This window comes from Magallana gigas, chromosome 6 (assembly GCF_963853765.1).
Source record: "Magallana gigas chromosome 6, xbMagGiga1.1, whole genome shotgun sequence".
In the NCBI taxonomy this organism is placed as follows: domain Eukaryota; kingdom Metazoa; phylum Mollusca; class Bivalvia; order Ostreida; family Ostreidae; genus Magallana; species Magallana gigas.
In genome coordinates, this window is record NC_088858.1 from 46,785,153 (window position 1) to 46,807,723 (window position 22,571).

General features: G+C 35.1%; 1 protein-coding gene across 4 annotated transcripts; it reads right to left on the reverse strand.

Annotated features, from left to right (window-relative positions):
* Window positions 1-40: 40 nt before the first annotated feature.
* On the reverse strand, window positions 41-20,109 carry LOC105346271 (trans-L-3-hydroxyproline dehydratase). Of its 4 annotated transcripts, none has more exons than XM_066088894.1 (4): window positions 11,030-11,628; window positions 6,858-7,010; window positions 4,029-4,156; window positions 41-309 (listed from the first exon to the last, which is right to left on the reverse strand). In XM_066088894.1, the coding sequence occupies exons 1-4, from the start codon at window positions 11,493-11,495 to the stop codon at window positions 148-150; spliced, it is 909 nt and encodes a 302-aa protein (XP_065944966.1). In that variant the 5' UTR covers window positions 11,496-11,628; the 3' UTR covers window positions 41-147. The 4 variants fall into 4 exon arrangements, with proteins under 4 accessions (XP_065944966.1, XP_065944965.1, XP_011453080.4 ...); XM_066088893.1 differs by lacking the exons at window positions 41-309; window positions 11,030-11,628 and adding exons at window positions 3,169-3,429; window positions 19,458-20,109; XM_011454778.4 differs by lacking the exon at window positions 41-309 and adding an exon at window positions 3,169-3,429 and having other exon boundaries at window positions 11,030-11,626.
* Between the last annotated feature and the right edge of the window lie 2,462 nt (window positions 20,110-22,571).

Sequence of the window (22,571 nt, forward strand, 5' to 3'; positions counted from 1 at the left end):
TTTATATTAATAAACATTTAAATCTTTCACGTGGAAGACTAACGAAATTTCCGCCAGTGTGCTACAAACAAAATTGCAATGACATTCTTTCAGAGGAATGTGGAATCTCCACACAGGTAACCTTAACATTTGACTTCAGTTAAAACATTAAAACAGCTTGGTGTTCCCGTACATAGATGACCTCTGACGACCTTTGCAGTAAACAGAATGACCTCTGAATGTCCTTGACTGGTTGACCTTGACCTTGTTCTTGAAGTACTGAAGAGAAATTCTGGACGATGTCCCTGACCCACACGGTGACCTATCGACCTGTAAAATCCGATCTGTTAGTGTCATATTTACAGAAACAACACCGTTTATAGATCTTCGATCATTCGAAGTCTTTGGCTAAAAATATACATTGTATCTCAGTTTACAAAATACCATGAGAGCTAATTCTCGTATGTAAAGGAATTCAGCTATAAGACCAACCACAAAACTATAGTTGACCGTACAAGATTCAGGCAATGTACGGTTATGTTTTGTTTCATATTGGAAAAGTGGAATAATGACTGCGAAATTCAAAAATGTTTTACACACTACCTATTTATTATTCATTCTAAACTAGGGGGGGGGGGGGGGGGAGTACATTGATCCTGATATGTTACAATAATCAATAATGATTTAGAAAAAATACTTAAACTTTACATAAATACTAGTATGAATCTTGTAGGGTGACGACCAATATGTGTATGATACTTTTCAACATTTCTATGCTTTTAAAAGAATGTTTTAGGCTTAATATTTGATTTTGTTATACTTTCATGTTAAATACTGAAATCTGATTGGTTAAGACGCAGTTCATAATCCGTTCTATTACCCTCAGCGTTAGCAACGCACTTAGCAACGGGTAACATTACAAATTGTTACATGCGCGAAAATTATGCGCGTATGGTTCGCTGTAGAATTCACGTTATTTAAGGAATGAATATAATTTCTACCTATGTTACACAATATAACATAACTTGGGGCAGTTTACGCTTTATAAACCGCGAAGCGGTTTATAAAAAAGCGTAAACTGTTCCAAGTTATGTTATACTCGTATAACATAAGTAGAAATTAAATTTATTCCTTATAATTTAATTTTCTACTATTTAAATTAGATAATAAGGCCCATTAATTAGTTAGAATATGTTAATTTGTACAAAATTTAAACGTAACGTCAAGCGGATTAATACGTTTCACATGCGCGTCGTATTGTGACGTAGGCAAGTTATGTTATACGATATATATGAATTTGTTTAGCCAATCAAATGAGGCGTTACATTCAGAATTAAATTATTCCTATATAAAATCAGTAAAATTTTCTTAAAAATTAAGACATTCAGAATAACAAAATAAATAGTGCCTGTTTGGGAGGATAACAGTTGAAATTGACACCCCTCGAAAACCATTGTCAACCTCCGCTTCGCGTCGGTTGACAATGGTTTTCGAGGGGTGTCAATTTCAACTGTTACCCTCCCAAACAGGCACTATTTATATAATATTCAAAGAATCTTATGTGAATATTCGTTTTAATATCATTTTATGAGACATTTTGGCATAATTGACCTTTCTGTTAAACTTTTTGATATTCGCTCAAAATAAAGACATGTAGAACTCAGAATCTTTCTTGGTTCTTACATAACATGTAAAGGCTTCTCCAAAGGTTATTTCACCTACCTCTCGTTCTGCAAATAAACACACATGGTGTCTGTGATTTCCTCTGAGTAGTCGTCGTTTCCATCCGTCAGAATCGTACCGTACACGAACGACACACCCTCCGTCTCTGGGTGGGACAACTCCAATTGCTTTTTCAAAATGTTTGGAAATACATTGTTACTATGTATCAACCAAGGAAAAAAGGCAGATTTTATTTTTAAATAAATATGCCAGGTTCAATAAGGACATTTCATTCATTATGCATATACCGGTATTGTTTCTTCAAAATTCCCCAAAAATGAATTTAAAATAGTTTCAAAATAATAATGGAACTTTAAAAAAGTGGCCGGGTAAAGATTAAAAAGGCTTTAATTAATTCTATTTTTTATATTTTGTTTGTTTTTTGTTCCCGTAAAAGAGTTAACTCATTTGATTTTAGATAATCTAGTTATCCAAGGTTCATAACTAGTACCGTTTTATGGTGTATGATCTTGGAAACGCCCACGGTCGGTAGTGTCGGTCTTAAGATATCTACTGATGGTGAGATCCCGATTGTGAGCCAAGATGTTGTTCTTTGCCACCATAGTTGTTGTTATGAACAAACAACCTTGTTAAATGTACTTTGCTGTAGAGCAGCGAGTCCTGCAGCGAGTCCTACTGCAGTCAACATGTGCCAAATGAGGAAACCAAACTTGTAGCACATGATGCCAACAAGCGATAACTTTTAATGCTCGAATATGTACAATACTTTTGGAGTGTACATTAACATAACTGCTATTCCTTCGAATAAAAAAAATCATATAATTTCCTCTTTTTCGAGGATCCAAAAATAAAGAAATTCGACAGAAAGTGTCCGTTGGTTTGTATAAAAATAACTGTTTCAACGACATGTATCCGTTAAAGTTTATGCCTATTTATTTAAAAAGATCAAATTTTCCACTGTTTAAATATTTCACTGTAGAAGAAATTAGAGGCAGGAGGAATTCGAAGTATGCAACGAGAGGAAGATGAACAGAGTAAGGCATACATTTACAGTAGGAGAAAAGTCTATTTTAGTTACTATTCGCCTATTTGTATTCACACAATATTTGGTCCTTTCCAAAAATTTTAGTCCTTGTTAAATAAAAGACACTGACTTCACTAATGAAAACTTCTTAGACAGCTACACAATACGGGACGCTTTCCCCATTGAGACCAATGACTAGACCAACAGTTTATTTATCCTTTGTTCTTGGACCCAGATTTGTAAGACTTCTAACAAGCCAACACGCGCTATAGATGCAACTGGAAATACTTTTCCATGAGTTTTGGATTTATTGCACTGAAAGTCCAATTCCAACTGACGATTATTTTCAGTATAAAAATATACATTGTAAACTATACAGGGATAAAAAAAAGTTTAATAAGCTATTGGATAACTGAAGACATTTAAGTAGCATAAACTTGGAAAACGGTTAATATAGCCTATATATGTATAACACGCAAGTGCTACTGTAAAAGAAATCCTCTTCCGGTGACATCGTTTTCTTCCAAGGTGAAAGTAGAATTTCCACAGAAGTAACCTTGACCTTTGACTTCAGTGACAACAGCTCGGTATTTTCCACAGTTGACCTCTTTGACGACCTTTGCAATAAACACGTCTCCAGAAGGACCTCTGAACGTCCTTGATTGGTTAACCTTGACCTTGTTCTTGAAGTACTGTAGAGCAATTCTGGACGATGTCCCTGACCCACATGGTGACCTATCGACCTGTTAAACCATATGTACAGTTATTATTATTTTTTCCAAACCAACACTATATGGATCACAATAAGATTATCCTTTTCAGTCTATTGCTTTAATGTTGTTATTTACAACATAAGATAATGGGACTAATTCTAGTATGTGGAGGAATTCAGCCATAGGCAACAAAGGAAGAACGATGTACAGTTTTATTTTGTCGTTTTTTATTGGAAAAATGAGAGAAAGACTATAAAAATCCAAACTGACAATCTGTTACACATACACTACTTATTATTAATTCCAAAACGAAAACTGTCGAATAAACAATGCTCTTGATTTGTGAAATTAATGTTAAAATGATGAATAATGATTTAAAACAAAAGAGAAAGATGGCGATTACCAGTTTTGTTTTATGACTATTTAACATTTCTATGCATTTTTAAAAGATGTTACGGGATAAATCTTTGATTATGTTCAAACGTCCCAGTGTAAACATCCGTAAACGGTTATAATATCAAGTTTAAAGAGTTATCTTGGGATTTATAATAGACCTCTCTAAATTAGTTCTAAAAATTGTAGAATTTTTTCTTGGTTTCTAAATGGAATCCCACATTTACATGGCCTACCTCGCGTTCTGCAAAGACACAAATGGTATCTGTGATTTCGTCATTTCCGTCCGTCATAATTGTGCCAAAGAGATGCGACACGCCTTCCGTGTCTGGATGGGACAACTTTAATTGTTTCCTCAAAATATCTGTAAATACATACATAGTCTAGTATTTTCTAAATTTCCACCAAATAGAGAGGTAGGTTTTATATTGAAATAAACATAAAATCCTTTAAGTTATTAGATGTATTGATTTCAAAGGTTTCTGTCCCAAATCCCAATGTTCCATTTCAGCATGTATGCATGGACTGCAACTGGTCACACCCATGCATACATTGTTAATTCTATCATTTGACCCAGACCCTGGACATCAGATCCCTCCATCAAATCCCAGCACAGCAAAATCCGTTTTCATTGTGTCATCTGATGGTCCGGATGGGGCATCCCACCCATCGAAGGAATAATTTAAAAAAAAAATTCATCAGATGCAAAAATATTGGATTGCATAAAGAAGGGGAAAGTTTGTTTTTTCTCTGGATCTTTGGGTTGAGCCGCAAAGGGAAACACATTTTGCAAAGTGTGGATCGGACTATTACTACCTGATCAAAGCTACACAAGCAGAATGAAAGGATCTGGCTTATATTTTTCGACCAATACATGGGCGTTTACTATTTCCAGAACTATCTTTGTCACCAAATTTCCATTGCAGATTCAATTTCTCCATTTCACTGGGAAAGATTCAAATCCCTGGCTCCTCAGGTAGACACAAAAAACATTATGAAATTAACTGTTACTTACTTACTTAAGCTTATCGTTCCGTGAGGAACATAGGCCATCAACAACAGTCCTCTGGTTCCGGGCTGCTCTGGCGACACTGTTCCAGGTCATATCTAGTCCTATAGCTCTACCTCTGCATTCTACCTGCAGGAGTTTCTTGGATGTTCCCTCTTCCTCTTGCTCTGGGGATTCCAGTTAAGGGCCTTGCATGTAATGATGGTGGATTTCTCAAGGTGTGCTATCTAGCCCCACTTCAAACGTCTTATTTGCATCTCCATTGGTTCTTGTCCTGCTTTCCTCTACAGGTCTTCATTTGTGATCCTCTTAGGCCATTTAATGTTGAAGATACGCTTGAGACAGGTGTTATAGAAGGTCTAAACCCTCTGCAGGGATGCTTTTGTAGTCCTCTAAGTCGTCTCCGCTCCATTCAGTAGGATGGACTTAACGTTTGCAGCTTCGTAATAATGCGGATGATATTAGAGGCCCATGTTCTTAAATCTGGAAAATGCAGTTCTTGCCTTGCCAATTCTTGACTTGATGTCAGAGTATGTGCCACCCAGTCTGTCCACCACACTCCCAAGGTAGATGAAGGATTCAACCTCTTTGATAGATTATCACCGAATGTAACTGGTATCTTGGCAGTGGTGTTTATCTTCATCAATTCTATTTTATTCAGGCTGATCTCAGGCACGTAGCATCGTTTTTGAAAGTGGGGGGGGGGGGGGGGGGCAGACTAACAAAAAATCAAATAAAAAGAAAAAAAAAGGGAAATTTAATATTTTCCAAAATCTTTAAAATCCTAATCCGGGGGGGGGGGGGGGGGGCTGGTGTAGTATGTAACTTCAATTTAACTCCTCATTTCCTTATTTTCATATCAATTTTTGACATACTCCCAAAAAAGTGGGGGGGGGGGGGGCCAACTCCATGATAATTCAATTTTTTATATGTAAATTTTAAAAAATTTGTTGCTGCGAGAAAAAGCCCCCCCCCCTGGCCCCCCCTGATGCTACGTGCCTGGATCTTAGTCAAATTCCTGCTGATGTAGTTGCCAGGTAAGTTGTCTTGTCCTTTATCTGATTCTGGTTAGGTGAAAGGAGAGCCAGGTCATCAGTAAAGTCTAGGTCGTCAAGTTGTGTCAAGAGTGTTTACTATATTCCATTCCTCCTGCCCGATGTGGTAGTCTTTACAATCCAATCAATAACCATGACGAAGAGAAATGGCAACAACACACATCCTTGTCGAACTCCTGTTTGACTTCAAAACTGTCATACATCTGGCCAGCATGGGTAACTCTACATTTCATGCCTTGGTATGTGATATGAATTAGGTAGACACGTTTCTCAGGTACTCCATAGTGCCTCAGCATCTTCCAGAGAGTCTCTCTGTTCATACTGTCAAACGCCTTCTCATAGTCGATGAAGTTGACATGATGCGGGAACTTCCACTCCAATGATTGCTCAGTTATGATACGCAGGCTAGCTATCTGTTGCTTCTAAATCCAGCCTGGAGATTACGGAGTTTTAGGTCGACTGCTTTGCAGTATCCTGTTAAGGACCTTGCCTGGCACTGACAAGAGCATAATTTCCCGGTAGTTACTGGATGGTAACATATATTTCAATATTGGCTTTGATTATCTGTTGTTAATCTACAACCAATTCTGCCAAAATACTGATGAAAATTTCTTCGTATTTACGAATTCGAACATCTTTCAAGGTGAGTCCATGCTAGACACATTTTTGATATCATATTTCGTACAAGCATGGATACTAGTAGTGCATATCCGGGGTTGGAATGCTATTTGCTAATCCTTTTCCACTTCGAAAGAATCATTGTCCTGTTTGGTCTAAATCAAACTTTAGAGTATGTTGTTGTCAATTTTTGCGCTCTCTGATGGTGTAAACAAAACTTTGTACATATGTAGAGATGACCTTAATTAGACGTTGGAAAGCTGTGTGACCTATCATAGTGCTAACTGATGGCCTGTATCGATGGCTCGAGCCAACAATAGAGGATTTTGTTTCTCTTTTAGTTCTCTCTTATGTTTAAACCAAACATTGGAAGACTTCGTTACCTGTTGTGGCGCCAGCAGCCTCCCTTAGATCTGACATCTTAGATTCTTTTATGTCCAGTCCGTACTGTCCGGCAGGTACAATAGCGTAGAAAGCGCCTCCATAAACAATGTCCACCGTAATCTGACCATAGCCAGGGACCTCTACAGCCAAGTCTGTAAAATTTAGATATCCGATGTAAAACCTTTCTATAGAAAGAAGATGGGTGGATAAGGCGTGTAAACTGCCCATACACGGTCGGACAAGCTACTGAAAAATTAAGATATCAATAAATCTGATATTTAAAAAAAAAATCATTTAAAACAATGTCATTGATTTTTAACCTATAAACATGTTCAATACTTGGAATATGTTGACTCAAACAGGCGTGTACGTATCAAAACCTGCAAATACTGTCATTTTTTAGAACTTTTAAGGCATTTTCTTTTATAGAGTGGGTCTGTGCTCCATATTTTTCTCATAGTCTAAATAAGGTCTATTGGAAAACAAACCGATTTCAATCAACAAAAACGTGGAGAGATGACCCACTATACATTAAAAATATCATGTTGTATCTCAACAATTGAACGCTTTGAAAAAATAATACAAGTCCGTGAATTCGTGGTCAAAGTCACACATAATATTTAAACAGCCTACTTTGTTGTGTCTGAGATGGCTCAGTGGTTAGAGTACCTGACCTAAGCTATCCTTACATATCTAGGGTTTTTAGACGGGGTCACGTGACCCCGTCTATTCGAAGTCTCAAACCGGAAGGCACGCGTAGAACACATGAATTGAGTCTACGCGAAAGAAAATAGTGCAGAAAGTTTTCATGCATTTCAGTAAATATGTATAATAAAAACACGCATTAAATCTTTTTTAAGTCCTCTGTGTATAAACAAAGTTCTATTCAGAAAATAAACAAATAGTTTTATTGATCAAAATATTCCTGCTCGGGTTCAAATGTGGAATGAGTTACGTAACTGAGTGCACAGCGCCGTTGACGATTCAGTTGGTGTACGAGCTCATTAATCAATAGAAGAGATTGATGGTGGAATCGAAATTAAAGTTCCCAAACGCAATGTGCCATTTTTGAAAAATTGTGAATTTTATTTTGACAATCTTTCACCTGAATACTACCAAACTTCATGCGCAAGCCGAAGTTAAAATCGGGACGGGTTATACACAGATGTTTTACAAATTAAATAGGTGTTTCATTGGCTTCCAGTCTACTTGTGGTATGACTGCTGTTCGTCTCTAAAGAATTTTGTACAAAGAAAAAAAAACAAGTCTGAATTTGCCTTCTCGTTCGTTGGCTCTTTTAAAAGTTGATTAAACTGAATTTATATTTTAAACAATGCATTGTAAGCATAATCTATAAAAGATTATACATTTTGGAAGACTTATACATCATATAATCTTATCGATTGAAGAACCAAGTTAAATGTTAATGTTCATGTTTTCCGGCTTAGTTGGAATCAGGCTTGGGGTTAATTACATTGTAAAATAATGCATTACATTACCATTACTTCATGAATTAGGGCATTAAATTACCATTACTTAATTTTCTTGAAATAATGCATTAGATTACCATTGCATGAGTAAAGTAATGCATTACCATTACTTTGTGAAAAGTCAATAAGTTTAAAAAAAGTAATTTAAAAACTAAATAAAGAGTTTTTGTAAATATTTCATAAATAAAACATGCTTAAAATATTTACAGGTTCATATTCACTATCAGGTTCAAATTTAATGACTTATACAAGATTGCTGTTGCTCTTGTAGTTCTCAAAGTAAGGTTGGTCCCGTAACATTTACACGCTAATGGCGGAGTTGACAATCTTTGTTACTTATGTCTCAGATTTTCGGAGTATGATTTTTAATGAAAGGAACGGTTGTATCGTAATTCGTGTAGGTGATGCTCGAGTTTACACAAAAAAGTAGTAAGTGACGAACGGATTTATTTTTACCTTTTAATTTTGCCTGAATCGCAAATGAAGAAAATCGTGTCAGATAAGTCGATCTTAAAAAATCAAAATGGCGACCGTGATAAATCTTTTAATTGTCAAAGTTCTTGGAATCTTATTGTATAAAAAAATATTTCTAACGTCAGGTGCCTGTGTTATCGGTATACAAATGTTCACTTTGTTTGTTAATTCAGCAGTTTTAGAGTTTTCGAGGTTTTCATAAAACTTTTATTACGGATACCGTCCGACTTGTGGATTTTCCCTTGGATCACAAAATTGAATAATCTAGTGATTAAAATTATCTACTTTGATATAGTTGTTTGATTTCCCGGTTATAGTAGTAATTTTTAAAAAAATTTCCTTGGGATCTTATTTTACATAATATACCGTTGTGTCAATTTTCTACAATTATGAAGGCCGGAAATGAGTAAAATTTAGACAAAGTATCAGACAATTGCAAAAAAGCCGAATTAACATAGATTGTAACAACTAATTCAAAGCATATTCGAGGAAATCCAGGACGATTACAAATTCAAACTTTCAAAGATCCCGTCTTTCAGTACTCTCAGTACTTTGATTATGTTATGGGTTCGATGCCGCAAAAATTTCTGGCAACATTTTTTTTTCTTATCTTTTGTTAAATATTTTATAAACTGAATATAGTTAGAAATGATACTTTTGCAAACTTGTATTATAATATATTTGAATAGATTTCATTTTGAAAAAATAAATTCAAAATTGTATTTCACTACTAAACCGAATGGGCATTTGCGCCATCTTATTCCCCCATCTTCTTTGTATTGGTTAAAATCGCGTCTTTTGAACAATCATTAAATGATGAAATAACTGTTTCAGTGGCCATTGTGTTTAAACGAATGTAGTAATCTAAAACAGCAACTCTATCTATCAATAAAGCAACTTATTTTACAAGAATAGATATGCATGGGTTACCTCATATCCAAGCCATTTGACTCTGAAATTTTTTTCACTGCGCTCAGCTGATCTCTAAGTGAAAAACACTGAACTTGTGAAGAAAAACAGGTGTATATAGTTCTTCATGTCCGTAGCAAATACGGTCACCAGTCTTGCGTCACTAGCAAACAGTGCGCACATCTGTGTTTGCAAGACGTATGAAACTTTGCATGGTTGATTACGGTACAAAGACATTCGATAATTCTTGTTGGCAAGAATGAATAATTTTTACACAGAAAAATGTATCATTGACACTCTAATAATCTAAAGTTGAAGAACTTTCCTCAAAATACATGACGACAACACATGGATCCACGTTTTTAACTAAATAGGAATGATTCTAGAAAATGGTAAAAATCTCAAAAGTTGTTTATGAAATTGTAACTTCATCATATAAAGACATCTATAAAATAAATATATTTTAAATAAATGTTTTTTGTCTCTTTATCATTAGAAATTTAATAGCCCTTTTCAGTTAGGCCTCATTTTTGGTCAGCATTTGGCGGGAAAATGACGCTGTTCTATCGTAGAAATCTGCTGTACTATACATGTATTTTAAAGGGACATATAAACGCCCAAACCAATGATTTAGCAATTATCCAGTTTTTACACGGTTTTAATTTTTTATATATCACTAAAACTATTTTTCTAGACATCAATCGCAATCAGTTGACACTAATATCAATTTCCATAACAACTCGGTTTGTTTACAAGTGCAATTTCCGGATGAGTTTTAATGACTTGTAAACTAATAGGTGATGACTTATAATGCGAGACACCTTCCGTAAGATGAAATTTCGTATATATCTTCTAATTTCCGTTGTCACAATGAAAAATTAAAACATCCATTTTGAGTCACCGTGTCACTTTAACATATATTTTTGTTACTTTACCATGAATAATAGTTAATGAATAATAGTTAACAACATTTTTAAATAGCTTTATCATTTGAACACAATCTTTGAATTTACAAAATTTATGCACGCCCTGCGAAACTATATTTTGACGCGACTTTACATTTGCATCCGCAACAAATCATCAAGCGACTCGTTCTTGCAAACCATTATAAATATTTGTGATGCACTACCATTTAAAAAAAAAATGCCAGATTTATTCTAAACAGAAGTGAAGGTCACTACCTACATTGCTATATAAATAATCATATATAAAATAATCTATTTTAGAAAGTATTTAAAAGCAATTTGAAAATGCATTGATTACTAGTAATCAGAAGAGGAAATTAGCAGGACTTTTACCCGTTTTGAAGACAAAGCACGGAACACTTTGGAATCTGACGGCACCGGTGCTCTGGCTGTCATATGTGACGTAAGCAGTCACGGGACCACACAGACACTGGATGTTGACTCGGGTCTCAGGTGAAGTGGTCGTTTTAACGAGTCCCTTTTCTATAGCATAACGTCCAAAAGCTATTAAAGCATGGCCACACATTGTGGAATAACCTTCATTGTGGATGAAAATACAGGCAAAATCGCAGGACTCAATATCTGGTGTCACGAGCAGCATTCCAAACATATCGGAATGACCTCGTGGTTCCCACATCAAAAGTCTTCTGTATTCGTCCAGGTTGTTTCTCATGTAGTTTATCTTATCCAGCAAAGTCGCACCCTGCAACTCAGGGAGTCCACTTTCTACAATTCGTAAGGGTTCTCCACCTGTATGCATTTCCGTTGTGGAGATTTTCACGGGGAATGTTAAAGGCATTGTTACGATAACACGATAACAATGAGGTATAGCATCTTTTCACAAATTTCGAAAAATCCGTCCCTGAACGGAAAGTACCTTTAAGTAAGTATAGTACCTTTAGCTAAAACATATATCCTGGCAACATGGGTTTCCGGTAGTCTTACACTAAACGTTTCCGCTAATGACTGTGTCTTCTTCCTCTTTTTTTAAAACAATTTTCACACTACATTTCTTTAATCTTAGTGAAAGTCATAGAACAAGTAAGTTTTTATGGTTCACTTGAGTAAATCTGTGATTTAAACTATTTCACATTTACATTGATTGATTGTCATAATGAAACATTGACTAAAGCAAAACATTGTTTAATACTTTTAATTGTTTTAACCTATTGATTAAATCATTTTGTTATTTATTGACTGACTAATTCATTGATTGATTTTGATAGATTGATTGTTTAGTTCATTGCTGATTGTAACGTACCCAAGCGCAGCTTGTTTGAATGAGTTTTGATGCATGACAATAAACGAAAAGAGAAGACAAAGACAAATAATTCTAATAGATGAATTTAATTCACAAACAAATCATAGGTAAATGTTTTAAATACATAGACTCCCCTTGGAAATAGAATTGGTAATTGAATTAATTACAGGGCCTAAATAAATGTTTAAAAGGTATTTCAGCAAGTAATAAACTGGCACCCGAATAATTTCTCAGACTTACTGTTTCGTAAGTAAGTGTAATTTCCATTATAACAAAAAAAATTGATCGCGATTTTATATTCTTGCGATTTGATACAAAATAGCGGAGTCGCGGAATTAAGTACTTGCGTAAAATAAGGAATAATTATCGAAATTAGGCCTCACACCCCCTTCCCCGTCAAATTCAATGATCCCTCGAAACCCCCCCCCCCCCCCCCCGGGAAATATTTCAAGATCCCAAATAAAATATTGTTGCATGTTTTCCCAATACCTTGAAAACAAGCCTGCTAACCGCTTTACAGTATTTTCAGTACTTTGATTAATAAGATATTTGGTAACTAAAGATATTTTAGTAGCATAAGCTTAATCAAAGTACTGAAGTACTGACGGAAGTTGATTTTATCGATTATCATTTATTCAAAATCAACGATATGTGATTTTGCATGGCAAGTAGTATCAGTTATCGAAATATTTCTGAGAATTTGTATGGATCCAGGCAAGAATGAACTCTTGTCTTGTTCAACCAAACGCTCGGCTGTCTCCGTTTATCTCCGACAAGCAAGAGAGACTGTTTTGTCGGATATTAACGGAGACAACCAAGCGTCTGGTTGAACGAGACTACATTGAACTCTAGCGTAGGAATACATACGACTTTAAAAAATATCTAAACTGTTTGTACAATTTAAAATCTTATTATTTTCATGGTATTAATAAACAAGTTTTCTTGAAAAACAATGCTTCAGAATACATATCGAACTTATCGATCATTTTCAAGAACTAAGTGTTGTCAGCGGTATTGATTTGTGCTTATGTCCAAACACTGTTTCACTTTCGCTTTGCCCGAGTAAGTGCATAATAAAAAATGGACTTAAAATGTCAACAAACAAAAACAAATTATAATTGTCAATTTAAAAATAAACCGCCTATCTCTGTCTGACTGTGCTGTTCGGTATTAAGAAAGTAACACAGTTATCGAAACATTATACAATTATTTAATGCTTGAGCAGTCAATACGCCCGAATATTTTTCCCTTGGTGCAGGAAACAGCTTAGTATGATCTATTGCCCGAAGCCAACGGCCGAGGGCAATAGAACATACTGAACTGTTCCCTGCACCAAGGGAAAAAATTCGGGTCTATTGACTGTTCAGGCATTAAATAATTGTTTTATTACCTAATTCCCAAGTACAATTTACAGAAGGTTTTCATACCATATATAATTAAGTTATCTTTTAACCTTGTAGCAATTAAACTTTTTCTAAAATACGTTGCCGGTCCAATAGATCGCAGTGTATTGACCGGCGGTCTTAGAGATCGCAGTCTATTGACTGGCAGTTCAATTGATCACCTTCAATCCAGCTTTAAGGATTATTTTGAAAAGAAAAACTGACTTGATTCCAAATGTAATCTGTAATTTATTACTATATATACATGTACAGTCATCAACAGTTAAAACTTGTATATTGTAAATATATATTTAAAACATTCGAACAGATATATATATATATATATATATATATATATATATATATATATATATATATATATATATATATATATATATATATATATATATATATATATATATATATATATATATATACATATACATATACATATATATATATATATATATATATATATATATATATATATATATATATATATATACAAGTTTGGACTGAATTATGCATTAGCACTTATAGATCAAGGATCGAGAATATTTATGTATGAAAATGCTTATTAATAAATTATAGAAACAGCCAGACTTAAATCTACACACCCCGTTCATCGATTGGTCGAAATCTACATAGCCTGCAACTGACAAGAAAGTGACAGGACTGAAAATGACACGCCCTGTTTATCGATTGGTCCAAACCAAGGGAAAACCACGGACTGCATGAAAAAATTATGATGATGTCAGACTCAAAGTCTCACAAGACACGATTTGGCTGTTTCTTTTAGCTAACGTACTTATGTACTTTAACAGTAATTTAGTGAATTTTACTAACTTTTCACAATCAATTTATTAATTATCTAAAAGGAAGATGTTAATATAAACAATAAACTGCTTTCTTTGATGATTCATGCGGGTTATGAAGGTAGCGATCAGTGCAGAAAAAATTAACACAACCCGCTAACGCGGGTTATGTATTATCCCGAATGGATCACCATAGAAAGCATTTTATTGTTTAAATGAACTACGCTCTATTACGATACAGTATCAAATCAAAACTATTATTTCAATAAGCTGTATATTATATAAGGAAGTGTATTATAACTACATTTTTGATTTCCAAGTATACGATGAAAATATAACTATTGTTTATAAGTCCATTCGGTTCTCTGCTATTTTTTGTGCTTAATAGGTAAAATTAATCTAACTGCAAGTCTGCTACTGTAAAAGAAACCCTCTTCCGGTGACATCGTTTTCTTCCAAGGTTAATGTAGAATTTCCACAGAAATAGCCATGACCTTTAACTTCAGTGACAACAGCTCGGTATTTTCCACAGTTGACCTCTTTGACGACCTTTGCAGTAAACACGTCTCCAGAAGGACCTCTGAACGTCCTTGATTGGTTAACCTTGACCTTGTTCTTTAAGTACTGAAGAGCAATTCTGGACGATGTCCCTGACCCACACGGTGACCTATCAACCTGTTAAACCATATGTACTGTTGTAATTATTTTACCAAAACAATACCACTTTTTGAAACTATATATATCACAAGATATTATTTTTGTCAAAATTTTTTTGCCATAGTTATGTCAACTTACAATAAAACCCCAGTATACCTAACTGCAAATAATTATTTGATAGATATAAACGATGGATTTATCTAACCAAATGTTAGCAGCAAAACCTGTGTATGTGAGTGTCCTCTCCCCCGTGTAGGACCCCCCCCCTTTTGTTGTTGTTGTTTTTTTTGGTGTATATATGTAAATACTTATGCTTTGTCTTATAATTATATGTGTTGCATGTATGTATAATTGTATGTTCTGAAATAATCCTGATATGAGGGAAATAAATCATGAATGAATGAAACATGGTGTGAACTCGCTTTTAAAGCTTTTATATTGTTTTCATATTGTTACCGTGTCACGAGTGACGTACGTGATATACTAGTACATGTAGCTTCGATAAGCGTGTTCGACGTCACATTATCTGTCATCTACCTTCGTTTATAAGAATACATTAATGATTATGAGTAAGTTGTATTAATAACAAATTTTGTTTCTGATTGCCAAGTTTCTCTCTAACATGTGAGAAATTAGCGATAAATAAAGTCACGTGGTATGTAAACGAGTATTTTCAGATCTGCTTAATTTATTTCAGTCACGTACATATCGTCTATTGTAGCAAAGTCCACTCATTCCGGTCATTTTTAGACGGGGTCACGTGACCCCGTCTATTGGTTTACTGTCAGTCGAAGTCTCAAACCGGAAGGCACGCGAAGAACACATGATTTGAGTCTACGCGTAAGAAAATAGTGCAGAAAGTTTTCATGCATTTCAGTAAATATGTATTATAAAAACACAGATTAAATCTTTTTAAGTCCTCTGTGTATTAACAAAATTCTATTTAGAAAATAAACAAATAGTTTTATTGATCAAAATATTCTTGCTCGGGTTCATATGTGGAATGAGTTACGTAACTGAATGCACAGCGCCGTTGACGATTCAGTTGGTGCACGAGCTCATTAATCAATAGAAGAGGTTGATGGTGGAATCGAAATTAAAGTTCCCAAACACAAAGTGCCATTTTTGAAAAGTTGTGAATTTTATTTTGACAACTTTCACCTTAATACTACCAAACTTCATGCGCAAGCCGAGGTTAAAATCGGGACGGGTTATACACAGATGTTTTACAAATTAGATAGGTGTTTCATTGGCTTCCAGTCTACTTGCGGTATGACTGCTATTCGTCTCGAAAGGAATTTTGTACAGAGAAAATAAAAACAAGTCTGAATTTGCCTTCTCGTTCGTTGGCTCTTTAGTTGATTAAACTGAATTTGAATTTTAAAACAATGCATTGTAAGCAAAATCTATAATAGATTATACATTTTAGAAGATACATCATATAATATATACAATTTTATCGATTGAAGAACAAAGTTAAATATGTTAATGTTCATGTTTTCCGGCTTAGTTGGAATCAGGCTTGGGGTTAATTACATTGTAAAATAATGCATTACATTACCATTACTTCATGAATTAGGGCATTAAATTATCATTATCATTACTTAATTTTCTTGAAGTAATGCATTACATTACAATTACATGAGTAAATTAATGCATTACCATTACTTTGTGAAAAGTCAATAAGTTTTAAAAAAGTAATTTAAAAACTAAATAAAGAGGTTTTGTAAATATTTCATAAATAAAACATGCTTAAAATATTTACAGGTTCATGTTCATGTTCACTATCAGGTTCAAATTTAATGACTTATACAAGATTGCTGTTGCACTTGTAGTTCTCAAAATAAGGTTGGTCCCGTAACATTTACACGCTAATGGCGGAGTTGACAATCTCTGTTATTTATGTCTTTGATTTTCGGAGTATGATTTTTGGGAGTTGATTTTAATCAACTCTCCAATGCAGTTACTCTGGCAAACCGAAAGTGAAACAGTGTTTGGACCTAAGCAGAAATCATCAACGCTGACAAGACTTAGTTCTTGAAAAAAATAGAAAAATTCAAAGTTATGTATGCTGAAGCATTGTTCTTCAAGGAAACTTATCAATAAACACGTTGAAAATAGTCAGATTTTATATAATACGAACAACTAAGATATTTTTATAGTCTCATGTAATCCTACGCCAGAGTTTAATATAGCCTCGTTCAACCAAACGCTCGGCTGTCTCCGTAAATCTCCGACAAGCAGAAAGGCTCTCTTGCTTGTCGGAGATTAACGGAGACAGCCGAGCGTCTGGTTGAACGAGACTAGAGTTCGATATCAATAGTGATTGGATCCATAATTTTTTTAGAATTGCTTCGATTACTTATATATAGTTTGAAATCTATCTTTAAATATTACACAACATGATTCATATGGGGTTTCTCGAAATTCTTGTCGGAAAAGTCTAAAATTCATATAATCAAAAAGTGCGTAATTCAAATACAGACTAGAAACTAATTGCCATGCAAGATAAGTTGATTTAAAAATAAATGATAATCGATAAAATCAACTCCCGTCAGTACTTCAGTACTTTGATTAATAAAAGGAACGGTTGTATCGTAATTCGTGTGGGTGATGCACGGGTTTACACAAAAAAGTAGTAAGTGGCGAACGGATTTATTTTTACCTATTAATTTTGCATGAATCGCAAATGAAGAAAAATGTGTCAGATAAGTCAGTCTTAAAAATCAAAATGACGACCGTGACAAATCTTTTTATTGTCAAAGTTCTTGGAATCTTATTGTAAAAAAAACATTTCTAACGTCAGGTGCCTGTGTTTGTTATCGGTATACAAATGTTCACTTTGTTTGTTAATTCAGCAGTTTTCAGGGTTTTCATAAAACTTTTATTACGGATACCGTCCGACTTGTGGATTTTCCCTTGGATCACAAAATTGAATAAATCTAATGATTAAAATTATCTACTTTGATATAGTTGTTTGATTTTCCCGGTTAGTAGTAATTTTTAAAAATTTTCCTTGGGGTCTTATTTTACATAATATACCGTTGTGTCAATTTTCTACAATTATGAAGGCCGGGATTGAGTAAAATTTAGACAAAGTATCAGACAATTGCGAAAAAGCCGAATTAACATAGATTGTAACAACTAATTCAAACTCATAAATTTTGGAAGCATAAACGAGGAAATCCAGGACAATTACAAATTCAAACTTTCAAGACCCCGTCTTTCAGTACTCTCAGTACTTTGATTATTCAGTGGAAGGACAGGGTCACAAACCAGATTTGTGTATAGATTTTCTATAATTCATTGTATCAAAACGGACCGTTTTCATATGTGTAGGGATATCCATTCTGAACATCGTTTAAGCTAAAGATGGCTAGCCGTTCTTGAATTTTTAAAAGCCTGTTTTAATTTCAGTGAAATTAACAGTTAGAGGCTATAAAATCACACCGCCTACCTCTCGTTCCGCAAAGACACACATGGTGTCTGTGATTTCCTCTGAGTAGTCGTCGTTTCCGTCCGTCAGAATCGTACCGTACACGAACGACACACCCTCCGTCTCTGGGTGGGACAACTCCAATTGTTTTCTCAAAATGTCTGAAATAAATCGTCTCGAAATATCAACAAATCAGATAAAAAGGAAGGCTTTGTGCACAATTTAAGGCCATGTATAATCAGAAGGAATTATCTTTATTCCCATCTGCCTCAAATATGTAGTGTTTCATCTAAATTTCAATAATAATAAAATAATATTTTGACCTGATGGCCTTTACCGTAGAGCTAGGTCTTTGTTGTTTTTTTGAAGCGCAATATTTTGGTCTGAACCAAACGTCGGAGTGCTTTGTTACCTATTGTAGCGCCATCTGGTGCACTGAACTACTCTTTGGACGTCTTCATCTTTGTCATAAAACCATCTTTTGACTTTACGTTAAAAAGTTTCGCTACCCATCGGTATTACTACTGATATCGTTTCTTTACTTGCTTTTATGTTTGTTGTTCAAAGCGCTCTTTAATGCTTAAACCAGACCGTGAAGGACCACAATACCTGTTGTGGCACCAGCAGCCGCCCTTAGCTCTGACACCTTGGATTCCCGGATGTCCAGTCCGTACTGTCCAGCAGGTACAATGGCGTAGAAAGCGCCTCCATAAACAATGTCCACCGTTATCTGACCATAGCCAGGGACCTCTACAGCCAAGTCTGAAAAATTTAGAAAGTGTGTCTCGTTTGTTAAATGACGTCTTCGGATTAATCATTAAAAGATGTATTCGTTTGTGATCAGTTTGTTTATAACAAAATGTTTGCTCAAATGGCTACTGTATGTATACACAGAGACCTCTAGAGCGACCTACTGAATTTTCGAAAAGATAACGGAGGGTTTCCTTCAAACAAAATATAAAAAAGAATTGGAATTTTCAAAATATATCTTCCTTACAAAACTTTATAGAAACCTTGTGCTGCACTACGGTTTGTTGCAGATGCAATCAAGTTTGTTGCATCCCAAGGTATAGAATAAAGTCTTGAAGATCCATATTCTTTTTTTAAAGTAGTTTTTCTTCAATCGTGCGAAACCTTTTAAGGTTTAATTAAGTATTACTCTAAAAAGATTCCATCATTCATTAGGGTATGAAATTGGCAGTGCTTTTACCTGGTTTGAAAACAAAGCATGGAACACTTTGGAACCTGACAGCTCCGGTCTTCTGACCGTCATATGTGACGTAAGCAGTCACGGGACCACACGGACACTGGATGTTGACTTGAGTCTCCGGAGAAGTGATCGTTTTAATGAGCCCTTTTTCTATGGCATAACGTCCCAAAGCTATGACAGCGTGACCACACATTGTAGAATAACCTTCATTGTGGATAAAAATACAGGCAAAATCGCAAGATTCAATATCTGGTGTCACGAGCAGGACACCATACATATCAAAATGACCTCGTGGTTCCCACATCAACAGTTTTCTGTATTCGTCCAGGTTGTTTCTCATGTAGTTTATCTTATCCAGCAAAGTCGCACCCTGCAACTCAGGGAGTCCACTTTCTACAATTCGTAAGGGTTCTCCACCTGTATGCATTTCCGATGTGGAGATTTTCACGGGGAATGTTAAAGGCATGGTCACGATCTTACGATTAATTCAGGTATGACACGGGCTGTCGCTAGGCCCTCCAAATGCGATACCGGTAAAGTTATCCTCGAAGTGGAGGTATTTACCGCGGAGACCTCGCCTGCATCGCTTACTTAGAAAAATGTAGAAAAGGAAAAGAATTCTGACTTACATTATTTTATGCGAGTCAGAGGCGTCGGAAGGGAAAATTGAAATTTGGGGGGGGGGGGGGGGGGGGGGGGGCAAGACTTAATAGAAACCTTGACAAGCGGAAAAAAAGGAAATTAGTTATGGTTAAGTCTAACTGTGCAAAAAGTCCCCATCCGGTTCCGACGCCAATGCAAATGTGGTTAAATTTTCTCAAAATCCCACGGTTTCCTGTGTTACGACGAAAAGTGACCCCCGTAGAATATTGACTCAGGAGACAAATTTCTTCGGAGAAAACTGACCCTGGGTCAGTATTAAATGACATATAGGGTTCTTAGGTCCAGTAGAAAACCATGACATATGGGGTCCTTGGGTCCAGTAGAAAACCAGTCCAGGCCTGTAGATCTACTACACCCCCCCCCCCCCCCCCCCCCATACACACACACGTTGAAAACTGACCCTATAGAATTTTGACCCTCGCTCATAACTACACAGAAGTTTAAAAAATAAGAGGTGTTGCATTCTGCATTCATGTTAAGCCGGGGGGGGGGGGGGTTGTTGCAGCAAAAGCAAATGAAAGAGAAGACAGAACTTCGTAGGTGCCCCCCCCTTTTTACCCTGCTACGTATTAAACATTAGTTTCCACTTTGAAAAGAGTATATGTTTATCTTATAGTACTCGTCAGCTTGCATTGTAGAGCCTTTTAGGGTTATGCCCCCCTAAAGGTACATAGATGATGATGCACTCGCTTGCGCTCCCTTTTTTTTTTTTATTATGAAAGACTGTAATGACGCGACAGCTCGCGTCTGCTCGCTTCGCTGACTGGTCCCCACATTTTTGTAGATCCTAAGTGATGACCTTCTTACGTATTGCATATTTTTAGAAGAAAAAAAATCACAAAGACAGGTGTGAAATTTAAACGAATATATCTGACTATTAAGAATATGTTCTGTTCAGCTATAGTGAATGTAAGACAACTAAACAAAACACCGTCACACTGACAGACTTGCGCAAACGTTACACTCAGTGTCTGATAACTTTTACTTATAACTCTGCATCTCAGCCATTATCTATACTACTATATTAAAATAATAGACTCGAATATTTGGACTTTAATACTGAGAAATCGGAAGAGTACTGTCTTTTGATTTATATATTTTAAACATCATCGGTACTTGAAGATTACCAATTTGTTTTTATTTTTTCTCAATCTAACTTCACTAATTAATAATCAACGAAAATTCCTTTTAAAAATCCGGAAATCATCTGGATTTTTTAGATTTTACAATCTTGCGCATGCGCATTACATTCACGCTAAATCACAGGAGGCTTTTTAGTTTATGTTTCCATAATATCACATTTACATGGGTAAACTCAGAAACGATATAAGGAATACATGTAAATTTTCATTGAAAGTTTGTCATATATTCTGTTCATCAAAGGAAATACGGAAGATAACTCTAATTCAGTGCATTTAATATGAAAAATCCCGAGAGTTTTCGAATGTCAACATGGTGTGTAAATTCGAAGCGAGTAAAAAAAGTGTTTAATTCTTCATAAATATGAATTAAATTTTTAGATGAAAGATATTTACAGCCTCAAAATGGTTTGTTATGAATAATTTAACTGTTATTTTTAATGCAGCTTCATCAATTTTTTCCAAAATCGTTTCGGAGCGATTCTGAAATTTTTTGCTACATTATGCGAGGTATTTTAACTGTGGCGATGGCCTGTCCCGAGACACAGTTAGATTATTCTAACTAAGCAGAGTGTAGTGAATTTAATAGTATTATTGTTGGCTTAAAGCTTGGTTATGTTAACAATACGGTGTGTTGATGTATCTATCTCGTAAATGTCCGATATCATATGCAATGTCAACCCGTGCACGCACGGGTCAAAGTCTAGTATATTCTGAATGATATTGTGTAAATACAGGCACGTAGCATCGTTCTTGAGAGAGGATGGGGAAAACTTGACAAGCATTAAAAAAAGGGAGAAAACTTTTATCGCCAGTCTTCAAAATCGTAATGCGTAGAAAGGGGGGGGGGCAATTTAGGATTTTTTCCTCTAATTTTTACTGTGGGCAGATTTAAAATTTACAATATCTATTTATTTAACAAGTTACGCTTGTTCTTGTGCGCAGGTGGATTGAGTTGGTGAACACTTTCTTTACTTTCCTATTGGCCGTTGTTCCCATTGGCTAGTATTATCGAATCAGATCATTTCTATTATTATAAATCCCGGTTACTTTTGATTTTGTTTCACTGTGGGTCCGGCGATTTTGTACACCAACACCTCGCACAAGGTATTTATTGTATTAATTTATATAACATAACTTTTCTTAGTATCTACATAAAGTAAACTAAGATTATAATAAAGTTTAAAGCTTTATTTAAACCGTAACGAATTATTGTGTATAAATTGTATATATATTTATATGTGTTTATATTTATTTACAGAATCACCTTTTTGTACATATAAAATATACTGAACACAGAACCGTGTCTTTA

Bases quoted from the DNA above. Each gene is read 5' to 3' on its own strand.
- LOC105346271 (XM_011454777.4), bottom strand. From the start codon at position 19,923: ATGCCTTTAACATTCCCCGTGAAAATCTCCACATCGGAAATGCATACA. The intron at 18,409-18,856 runs GTATTGTGGTCC...GATTTATTTCAG, and splicing joins GGCTGCTGGTGCCACAACAG to ACATTTTGAGAAAACAATTG. The intron at 14,830-18,268 runs GTAGGCGGTGTG...ATGGTTTAACAG, and splicing joins GTGTCTTTGCGGAACGAGAG to GTTGATAGGTCACCGTGTGG.